At 32.1% G+C, this 12,226-nt stretch overlaps 1 protein-coding gene across 4 annotated transcripts; it reads left to right on the top strand.

Moving 5' to 3' along the window:
• The first annotated feature begins 3,135 nt into the window (after positions 1 to 3,135).
• LOC122579336 (putative E3 ubiquitin-protein ligase RF298) lies at positions 3,136 to 7,410 on the top strand. 4 transcript variants are annotated; one of them, XM_043751511.1, is made up of 5 exons: positions 3,136 to 3,235; positions 3,465 to 3,502; positions 3,671 to 5,032; positions 5,105 to 5,736; positions 6,805 to 7,410. In XM_043751511.1, the coding sequence occupies exons 3-5, from the start codon at positions 3,694 to 3,696 to the stop codon at positions 7,339 to 7,341; spliced, it is 2,508 nt and encodes an 835-aa protein (XP_043607446.1). In that variant the 5' UTR covers positions 3,136 to 3,235; positions 3,465 to 3,502; positions 3,671 to 3,693; the 3' UTR covers positions 7,342 to 7,410. The 4 variants fall into 4 exon arrangements, with proteins under 4 accessions (XP_043607446.1, XP_043607433.1, XP_043607454.1 ...); XM_043751519.1 differs by having other exon boundaries at positions 3,137 to 3,235; positions 3,671 to 4,681; positions 4,886 to 5,736; XM_043751498.1 differs by having other exon boundaries at positions 3,671 to 5,736.
• The last annotated feature ends 4,816 nt before the right edge of the window (positions 7,411 to 12,226 follow it).

The following is a 12,226-nucleotide window of genomic DNA, read 5'->3' as shown; positions in this document are numbered from 1 at the left end:
GGTGTAATATGTATCTTTTTTCAATATGTCAATACCTAAGCTTAAGTAAAGTTTGCAGTACGGATATTTTTCCAAAAATTATATATAGTAGACGGTGGGTCATGAGTTTTTGTCAAACAATGTTAAAAAGGGTAAATGATTCGATTAGTAGTTGATATCATATGAAAATTCAGTTTAATTAGTAACTTTTTATTTGAGAGCTTGTTAACTTGACAGTCGAACACGACTTTACATTCATCACGAAAGATCACCGTTTAAATAATGCTAGACCTATGTCATTACTCTACTACTTTTATTTATAGATAATTTGAAGATGGCGTGATGAAAATAAATACGATGGTGTGATAGTTAATATCACATGAAAATCAAGTTGAGTAACTTTTCATCTTTACATAATTGGTTGATAGTTCACTGGCATCCTAGACCTCCAATGAAGGTTTGTTTCTTGGGCAACCATGGTTCGAATTCAAGAGGACGCAGGTTTTACACCAAATGGCATTTAATGTCGTAGATATCGTGCCGTTTGGTGATCTATCAGGGGTTTTCCCTGTGAATTACCACGATGACATCCTGTCCGGTGGGTGTATAGATCACATATGGGGTGAACATGCTCTGACCAACCGACATTCAAAAAAAATGATGGAATAACTTATATAATATTAACAATATATTATATAACTTATATAATGTTAACATTATAAAGTATAATTATATGAATTTTTTCTTACAAACTTTAAATTTGATGTAAATGTATCGTCATGATATTAATATTATATAACATTTTTTTACAAAATATTACTATGTAATATTTGGCTTTTTTAAGTAAACAATGAGCATGGTATCCGCGTGTTGCAGCGGATACTATTTACGGGGCGTTTCATCAGTGGCGGCTCAATCAAATCGGAGGCCTAAAGCAAATTCTTATTATCAGGGCCTTTTCAGGTAAGAAACTAATGATATTCTAAATAGAGTATAATTTTTCAAACTGATTAAATGCAAAAATTTTAAACACTAAATGGAAATGATAAAATAACTCCTAAAAGATTAGAAATGTTATTTCATCTAATCTTTTATGTGATGTTTAACCAAATACAATTTTTCGCATAAGTTAAGTTTTGAAAAACTTGTATTTGTTGAAGCAACTATCACCCAATTAATAAAACTTAAGTTCTCTAATTCTCATTTTTACATAATCATATGCATAACTAGAAAAATATAAGGCATTCGAATATTTGAGGCTTAAAGCCCTTGTTTCACTTGTTTTATTATTGATTACCATTGAGCCACTACTGCGTTTCATGTTGTGATTAGTGTGTCAAAAGTCTAAACTTTTTATTTATAGATAGGTCATGAGTTTACATCCGCCACCTAAGATCACCGCTTGTCCGCTTGACTAATGTATCCACATCATTACTTGAGTACTTTATTTAAAGATGACATAATTTGACGGTGGTGTGATGAAAAGAAATGCAATTACAGATTAACAGTGATAGTAAAGATCATATACGTGAGTTTAGTAACAATGTATTACACGAGGAGTTTAGTTTAGTTTATTTTTTCTTTATATACAAACAGATAAAAACGTGAGACATTTGAATATTTCAGTAAATATAATTTAGTAGTTCAAAATTGTTTGTCAATTTCGCAATCCTAATATCAAGTCTACCCAAATCATTTATTTTTCACATTGTTAAAAGAGGTTTTTATTTTGAAAAATGTGAATTATATACGAATCGGAAGGTCTATCATATGCTATCTTAATCGGGTCTATAATAGAAAAATTTTCTCGCAAAATAAATTTTCAATTTAAAATCACTATCAGCCAGATAATCGATTAATTAATCTATAACGAAAAATAAAATATTAGTTAAAAATATTTGTTGTGATGGATTTTATAAAGAGCGAAAATAATCGGGTGTAGTTATATGGAAAAAAAATCAGGAAATAAATTCTAAAAAGAATTGTTCCATTTTGCAAAAGAATCTCTATTGATCAAGTTATTGATTAGAAGTTTTTTAAATTTTCTTTTACCAAGATATTACACCAATGATCAAACCTCAAAAAAAGTATTTTAATTATTCTTTATATACAAAACAAATGAGAGAGTGTGTGTGTCATTTGAATTTTCTTAACCATTGTTAAAAAAAAATTCACTCTAATGATAAAAAGTTTGTAATAAAGCTTTATGAAAAAGATATGATATTCGTATCATGAGTTTTTATTAAGGTACCACATTTATGCATCATCTACTCGTATAGTTTATTATAATACTTATACAATGTGGTAATTTAATAAAAAGTCATGGTGCATATATCATCTTCTTTTATAAAATAGTAAAAACTTTATAAGAAGCTTTTCAAAAAGCTCTATTGAAAATATCCTATAATTATAAGCATAACAATTTGATAAAAAAAAATTGTTAAAAAAATCTTTCAAAAAACTTTGTATCACTAAAAAATTTGATTTTTTTTATTAAAAAGGTTATTATTTATTCTATTAATGAAAATAAACATCCTATATCTATACTTAATGGGTAGTGATTTACACACTACCTACTTTTAGCTTTTCAACACTAAACGTGTTTCACAGTATTGTACAGTTAACACTCTAAACCACATTTAATGGTGTACGGTTAAAAATATGTAGTGTAGAAATCATCACTCATATTTAATTGTAATATAATAATTCCTTATATATAAAAAAATGTTTTTAAAGCTTTTTTATACTATCTAATAAAACAAACCATCCATTTTTTTATTTAAACTTTCTGCCTTTGAAAAACCAAAAATACCCTTCATCTTCGTTTATTAATTTAAACATTTCCATCTAATATACCTATTATACATTTAATGAAATAACTTATATTATAGATCTCCAACATTTAAAATAATTACAATAACAACTTTAACATTCATCATCACCATCACCCTCATCACCGTCTTCACTACCATCTCCACACTCCCCCGTCACCTCCTCCATCAGTACCATTGCGCGGATATAAATCTAGTTATAAAACCATTTTTCATTATTTTTCTATAAATTAACCATTAACGATGCCCTAAGAACAACTTCTTCTTCTTGGCATATATATAAAGAGGCAGAGAAAGAGACACCCAAAAAATATATAATCCAACCAAACACAATCAAAAAATTTTGATTCTCACATTTTCGATTCTCATCCGATGCTTTCTGCTACATACACACACACACACACACAGTTGATTCTCTCATTTCGGTATCTTCGTTACTACCACTACTAGTACAAAACATTCCATTCCAACAATAACATATCTAATTTCATTTTTCTTTTATACAATTTAATTTAATTCCCTTTTATTTTTCTCATCTATTGATTGTGAATAATGTATCCATAATGTATTACCATTTACCCTATTTTATTATTGTGAAAGTATAATTAATTAGTTAACAATTAAAATTTGTGTTTTCCTTTTTTCCTGTTGCAGATACAATTAATTAATTAATCAAGTCTGTACAGCTTCTGGTATGAATATTATTTTTTTGTATTGATTTTAATTAATTTATTATTTGCTTATATTATACGGAGTATTATATTAATTAATGTTTTAGGTTTTTTGTAATTTATATTAACAATCAGTTATTATATTGAAATTATTATTGTTTGATTTATGAAATATATATATACTTATAGGTGTGTGATATAATACAAAAAAGATGGCTTCTGTTAGTGAAGAAAAGAAAATTAGGAATAAGAGAAAATTTATAGGTGATTCATCACAGTCACTACCATCGGGTTTGGAGAGCGAATGCTCGAGTGAGAGTGATGAGTTACATGTGGATACGGTGAAACTCGAGTTAGGAAAGTCGTGTTTAGAGATAGGGAATAAGGTTGAACTAAAAAGGAGTGATGATAATATCGATTGGAGTGATTTAACGGAATTTGAGCTAGAAGGACTTTTGTTGGATAATTTGGATGCTATATTGAAAAATGTTGTTAAGAAACTTGTTTTGTATGGTTATAGTGAAGAAGATGTTACTAAGGCGGTTCTTAGGTGTGGTTTTTGTTATGGTGGTAAAGACGTTGTGGCGAATGTAGAGGACACTACTAGGGGTATTCTTGAAAACGGATCAGTGGTTGGTCCGCGGAGGGAGTATGAGTTTGAGAATCTAGAGGAAATGGAGAAGTGTATACTTGCGAAATTGGTTTCTGTTATTCGTGAAGCTAGGCCGGGATCTAGTACTGGGGATGCAATGTGGTTGTTGTTGATATCGGATATGGATGTGTCTCATGCGTGTGCGTTGGATGTTGATGCGTTAGGTGATGGGGTTTCAAATGGTGTTTTTTCTAAGTCGGTTGAAACCCAGTCGAGGAAGGAAGTTAAGAGTGTTGACAGTCTTCTGAGTCCATCTAACGCGGAGGCGGAGTATTATATTATTTCAGAGCCATTGTCAAAGCCAGCAGTTACTCGTACAAAACCAAAGCCCGCCGCTTACTGCAGTTTGGTGTCACAGAAAGGAAACAAGAGTTCCAATCCTTGGACCATGAGTAAATCCGTCAGCCTTTCCTCCCAAAACCATGAAGATAAACCTGTCGGGAGTAAAAAGATCAACGGCGTTGGTAAGAGAGATTATGTACCAAGACAGAAATCAGTCCGTGTGGAGAAAAGCTACCGTTCACGTGGATCCAAAGGGGCTTCTAGAGGTGCAAAACTTGGTAACTTTGGCGGCTTAATTTTTGATAAGAAACTAAAGTCTGTGTCACATTCTACAAGTATCAGTTTTAAAAGTAGTTCCTTGATGATTAGTGATATAAACAATAATGGCACCACACAAATCCGCCTCACTTCCCCTTCACTATCTAATAGAGACGCTAATACCAATATCACATCTTTGTCCTCCTCTACAGATAACTCTACAGCATTATCAGTAGCTGAAGCCGAGTTCTCCCTTTCACTTCTTGAAAAATTCAGCGATCTTTCACTACCCAAGGTTCCAAATCTTAGTTTTCCTTCCATGCCCAATGAAACGTCCTTTCAGCACCGGATCCCACAAGGTAAAAAAGATGAAACAATTTCAAAGGGCCCTCCAGCATTATCAGTGGCTGAAACCGAGTTTTCTCTTTCAGTTCTCGAAAAATTCGAAGATATTACACTACCTGAGGTTCCAAATATTGATTTTTCTACCGTGCCCAATGAAAAGTCCCCTGTGAGTGTGAAGTGGATCCCACAAGATAAAAAAGATGATACAATTGCAACGCTTGTACCACGTGTAGTTGAGCTCCAAAGTAAGTTGAAGGAATGGAATGAATGGGCTAACCAGAAGGTTATGCAAGCTGCTTGCAGGCTTGGTAAAGATAAAGCCGAGCTTAAAACACTAAGAAAAGAGAAAGAAGAAGTAGAGAGGTTAAAGAAAGAGAAGCATACATTGGAACAGAACACCTTAAAGAAGCTTACTGATATAGAGAAAGCTTTGTTAAAGGCTAGTAGTCAGGTTGGACGAGCTGATGGCACCGTTTGTAGATTGAAAAAGGAGAATGCTAATCTGAGGCTAGAGATGGAGGCTGCACATTTACAGGCAGCCCAGTCAGCTGCTAGCTGTGTAGAGGTATCGGAGAGAGAGAAACACACACTGATGCAACTGCAGTTGGGGGAGAAGCAGAAATCAACGTTGCAAGAGGAGCTAATAGCCGAGAAGCGTAAGTTGGGTCAGCTGCAAGAAGATCTGAAGCGGGCTAAAGAACGAAGAGATGAACTCGAGGTATGTTCATACTATATTGGACTTTATTTATCTTATAGACGGTGCATTATGACATGTGATGTGATTTTCTTCTATATTCAAGTATATGACAGTTTTCGTGAGTAAACTCTGATGTGGTCTACAACAGTGCCATCTTTTAAAATTTTGTGATACTACCCATCATTTTTGACATTTACATTAAAATTACTGAGACAATGGTGTTTTATGTTGCTTCGAGAATGTTCGAATGTTAATTACGGGATGGAGAAAACTGTTACTATGCAACAATTTGTCATTCAGCTGCTATTGCCAAACAATGTGCTAGTAATTTAGAAGGGCCAAAGAGCTAAATTCTTGGATTTTTCAATAGTACATGTTTACATAAAAATATATAGTCACCATGCTTATGCTCTTAATATCTTTTCATGTGTTATCTAATTTAACAATTTCAATTCAAAATAACGGAGTTCAATGAATTAATAAACTGAAAGTAGGTAACCGAGTGTGACGGTGGGGGATCATGAGAAAAGTCTTCTTATGGTAGAGAGTGTAGGAAGAATTCTGGTGCAGACATGATACTGAACACCTTTTTACACCATAATGTGGTAATAGTGTTAGGTGCATTGTAAAAAAGGAACATCAAGATGTAACATCTGTCCATTAGACACTTCAAAAGCGACACTTCCAAAATCCTCTATTCACTTAATCACATTCTATTATAAGTGGACTTTTATCTTGAACGTCTCCCTAGATTGTGGACTATAAAATAGACATCTACTAGTGAACTCTTAGGTTAGTGAGATGCATCTGATAGGACTGAAATGTAATTGATATGATTATGAGATCTTCAATATGCACTTGATAAGTTTATCTGTTGATCATTTTGTTTTAAAAGCAAACTGAGGTTTAAGGAAATAAGTTCCACATGTATGTTTAGGAGCTATCAAAAATCCATGAGGAGTGAATAATGTATGAATGTGTGTAACTGTCCATATAATACCAAATTTATAAGACAAATACGTTTGATTAAGCGGACCTTCTAGTTACTTATGGTCTTTTACTATTTGCTTTCTGAATATCTCATCGTAGGTGTTCTATGTGCAGACAAAATGGAAACAAGAAGAGAAAGCCAAACAAGAATTGATTAATCAAGCCACTAAGATTAGAATAGAAAGGCAAGAAGGTGATGTTAAGGCTAAATCAAGAGAAGATTTAGCAAGACTAAAAGCCGATAAAAATCTCCAAAAGTACAAAGAAGATATAGAAAAGCTCAAGAAAGAAATCTCCATATTTAGACTAAAAGCCGGCTCCTCAAAAATAGCTGCTTTAAAAAGAGGCGTTGATGGAAGCTATCCAAGTAAATTTACAGACGTCAAAATTTCAACTTCCCCACAAACTCCAACACATTATGCGCCCAACCTGATTCCTGGTAATGGAGGAGTGAAACGTGAACGGGAATGTGTTATGTGTTTATCAGAAGAAAAGTCTGTCGTTTTCCTCCCATGTGCACATCAAGTTGTTTGTACGAAATGTAACGAGCTTCATGAAAAACAGGGAATGAAGGACTGCCCTTCATGTAGAGGACCAATCCAGCGTCGTGTTTGTGTTCGTTATGCTTGTTCTTGATATATTTGTGATGAAATCAACAGAATACTTGTTTCTATATATTAATAATTGAGCTGCGGATTTTGTTTCTTCTTGGTGTTTCTGGTGTGGTTAGCTTGTTTAAAATATACAAATGTTTAAAGTTTGAGCTTTGCTATTATAAGCTTGAAAGAAGTAAAGAGTAATTAGAAGCAAAGAGATGGTCGTCTATAATTGTGGTGTTTCATTTGATAGCTTCTCTTTCCTTGATAAAAACGACTTGGCTTTTAGATGTGTAGTACGATTTATATGTGCAATTAACTTTCAAAGCTGAACTGCACCAGGCTTCTGAGTTAAAAAAACTCTAGAAACAAAGTGCTTATTGAGCCGGAGCCCGAAGGCCGACGCTGGGTTTTGACCCGTGTTCATCTGTAACCACTTGTCAAAGAGGTTCCAAACCAAATGATTGCTTATTTGAAACCAAATGATTGCTTATTTGAAAAGTTTGAAAATATAGATAAAAAAGAAGGGTTTTGTTAGTGATAACCTTTAGGGTTGTCAGTAAAAACTAATTGAGTGCATTAAAACTTGTACCTTGCTGTTAGAAAGACAAAAGAGCGGTTTTTAATATATAATGTACAAGTTTTTAAACATGTAATATCTTGTTAGTAACAGCCCTTAGGGCTGTCATTATCATTTTCCAAAAAAAATCATAAACAGATAAATTCTAAAAAAAAAATAAAGTAAAGATTTCAGAAGAAAACCTTTTACAAAGCCTAATATTTTTGGGCCTAAAAAAGCCGTCAGTTTGGACTGGACTATATCTATCTATATGTATATCTATACGAGATAGTGCCCGCGTGTTGTGTTGGTGAGATGGTGGGGTGATAGGTCAAGTCACATAGTATGATAGCCAAATGCCTTAGCCGTACGGGCTTCCGCCCTCGGATTTAAAAATTCGTCGAAAGTATATCGAATGACATCTTTAATGAAAGAGCATGAAATTTTAAGAATACCCATACAATTTTTATAATTTATCGATATACGGTTTTTCAGATAAAAGATTTTGAATAAATTAGAGAAATAAAATGATTTATGGATGAAAGAGAAAAAATGAGTGGTTGAAATTTGAGGGGAGAGAAAAAAAATGAGTGGTTGAGATTTAAGGTTATTATATTAGGTAGAAATGTTTAAATTAGTGAATAAAGAATATGAGTATTTTTGGTTGTTCAAATCATATTTTCTTATAAAAAAGAAGGCAAAATGCTTTATAAGATAGTATTAGATATTAAATATATAGGTTTTAGGTAAAATAAAACAAGTATTAAAGTAAAACAAATAAAACAATATGTTTCTCTTCATTGAAAATCATCGTGCATCATTAAAATCATTGTGTATCATTTATTTCGTGAATCTTCGTGCATCAATTTAACCATAATCCAAAGGTCAAGATCTTGTATTTTTTGTTTTAGATTAATATTTGTTTTACAATACCCAATCTCTAAATATATAAATATAAATATATAAATTAACGAGTCCTTAAAATTTGGTCCTTTATAGCTCTGCCTCTTCAGACATCATGTTCAATTGATAACCGGATTCCAGGATTGAGGTAACTTAAGCTCGGTTTGTTTATATTCCTACATACTAAATTTACAAGTCTTGCAAGTATGTTAATTTATTTTATTTTTTTTTTGATAATAGCTGTTAGAATTTTAAAAAAATGGTAATGATATTCAATTGCACAAATTACAAGTGTGATAACATCTCAAATTTCTTTCAATTAACATCATAAATGAGGGGATCTCACTAACCCAATGAGATTTAATTGATTGACCAATCACAAATAAACATGTGGCAAAATCTTTGTTTTAAAGCCACTAATATAAATAACATACATATACATACACTAAATAAAAACAATAAATAGATTTGACAACCATTACGTGTAGCACAAAATCTGCTCAAATCATTGATTTATGGTAATTAGTTTTCATTTTTTTTATTACCTAATCGGTTTTATATATTAATGTTTATTTTTATAAATATTTTGCTATCTTCATATCAAAAATTATAATGTATCGACAACAAATTACATACAACAACAATAACAACGGTATCCAATCCAGCAAAAATCGGGTTTAGGGAAGTTAGGTTGTAGACAGTCTTATCCCTACACGAAGGTTGAGAGGCTGTTTCCAGAAGGATCTCCGGTCAAAAAGAGGCAAAAGACAGAGAGTGTAAAAAGTTTAGTAACTATACATGTCAGTCGAGTCGTCTGACTACATTACAATTAAAGAAGAATAACATACATCACATAACACACTTTAGCGTAAAATGGACAATACATAGTATAAAGGGTATTTAAACCTATTAAACATCAACCTACAAATGTAATAAACATGTCCATGTGCGTACAACCAAGCACGAATCCAACAATTACGAGCAGTATGTGCAAGAACTTCCCTAAATCCCCTACCAGCAAGCCAAAAAAGCAAATAGGGTTGGACCAGACATATATATAACTCTCCTAAATTACATACATAATTCTATATATTTTTTGGTTTTAAGTTTTTTTATTATGCGACCTGAATTGAACCAGAGTTAACTAGCTAGTATTCAATTAGATACATAAATTACAAGTGTGATAACATCTCAAATTTCTTTCAATTAACATCATAAATGACGAGACCTCACTAACCCAATGAGATTTAATTGATTGCCCAATCACAAATAAACCTGTGGCAAAATCTTTTTACATATACATATAGATACACTACAAAAACAATATATAGTTTAACAGCCATTACATATAGCACAAAATCTGCTCAAATCAAGTCATTTTTTCTAACGATCGTTGACGGCCAAGACATTATCCGAGACAAATTTAACTCTAGTTAATAATATAAGTTTCATTAATTAAACTTGTGAATTATATTGCAATCCAAAATATGTACAATAAAATCAAAAGAGTTTGGACAGGCCTAAAACTCATTCAAACAAAAGCAACAAGAACTCTACTGCAAGCTTGTAGAAACATACGAACTATACCAAAAAAATATGCAAACTAAATCAAGATACCCCAAAACTAGTAGAAGCTTGTAGAAACATACGAACTATACCAAAAAAATATGCAAACTAAATCAAGATACCCCAAAACACCATACGCACAGAAACAACACAAACTCGAAATATGCTAGAATTAGACCAAGTAGCTTCATCTTGCACAACTCACTATTCCAATTCGCACACATATTTCAAATTTGGACAACTATCAAACAATCAATCAGCCACCCGTCTGCACTTCTCCCATTTCAACTTCCATTGGGCTCCTATTTTTAGCACATTTTTAGTCTGCCTTACTCTAATAAATAAGAGCTGATTTCTAACTCTTTCTTTGATGTTGTTACAAATAATCTCCTCATTCCTTTCCTTATCTTGAAAAATCCTGAGGTTCCTTTCTTGCCAGATGAAATACACAGCAACATCAATGAGAAGTTTGTTGACAACAACTCCAATATTCTTCCCTTTTAACATGACATTATCATGCAGAATATTCTGCAGAGTATTGTGATCTCTCATATTTCAGCTATAACTCCTTAGCCTACTCTAAATGTCTTTAGTGTACTTGCAGTTGAAAAAGAGGTGTTCATGACTCTCATTTCCAACATTACAAAAAACACATTGCAGACTACTATGCTTCCATTTTGCAATTCTATCTTTAGTCATCAATTTCCCCTGCACAGTCAACCACAACACTATATATAAGTTTCATAGTTTGAGGTACAACTATATATTGTTTAGATAAAGCAAAAGCAATAAAAAACTTTAGCGGCTTTTAAGTGTAGTCACAAAATTTGCTGCAAATCAGGTCGTATTCTTTAACCACCGTCAACGACCATCACATGACTTATAATTGAATAAGGTTTAACAAAAAGAATTCGACACATGAATCATGTATGGCGTCATTGTACTCGAAAAGTGATTGTTTTAAACTAAAATGTGGAGTTAGATTATTTCTTAAGAAAATTTAATTAGATCACCTTGTGGTTTGCTGTTTTATCAATTTTCACCCTTGTCGTTTGAATTTATTATTACTTCACCCTGTGGTGATTTTTTGTATCATTAGAAACCCCTCCTTCCAAAGTCTGTTTATTGCCATCCGTTAACCCCCTCATGTGCAGCACATGAGGGTATTTTAGTCCTTCTCATCTCTAAAACACTTTCTCCTCCTTTCTCATTCATTTTTTCAGATCAAAACTTTTTTTTTTCTAAATCTAAACATACAATAACAATAAAATCTAAAAAATTTAATAAACAAAACCCAAATTAACAACCAAAACACCAACGAGATCTTCTCACAACCTTAAATCTAATCACAAAAAATTTGTCTTTCACTTACAGAATATAATATATATACATATCTATAAATCCACTTGTATATACTAATAGGTTCTGCAATATATATACACACACTCATACATATAGATATATACACGCACAGGAATAAGAATAAAAAAAAACTTATCATCTAAATTAACCAAATCGCATGAGCTCTTTAGATCAACCACTGTGATGGCTTATTAAGGGGGAAGGGAGTGGTGTGGTTGAAATCTCCATCCCTCCCAAATTCCACCAATCATTTTTATCCAACTCAATTTTCCTTTTCATCCCTCCCAACCATCCCTCCCAACTATTTTTAATGGCATTCATGACTTCCCCATCCCTCCCAATTTTTTTTTCTTTTTCATTTAATTTAATCAAACTTTCTCTTTTTTAATAAAAACATATTTTCAATATTTCATTAAAATTAAAACATAAACCATACATATTATAATTAAACAAAGTTCATTACAAATTTAGACAAATAAAAATTAAAATGTTCGACACATAAATAACATAAACGATAGATTAAACAACATAATAA

The sequence above is a fragment of the Erigeron canadensis genome, chromosome 1 (assembly GCF_010389155.1).
Source record: "Erigeron canadensis isolate Cc75 chromosome 1, C_canadensis_v1, whole genome shotgun sequence".
NCBI lineage: Eukaryota > Viridiplantae > Streptophyta > Magnoliopsida > Asterales > Asteraceae > Erigeron > Erigeron canadensis.
This window is presented reverse-complemented; position numbering and strand designations above follow the sequence as displayed.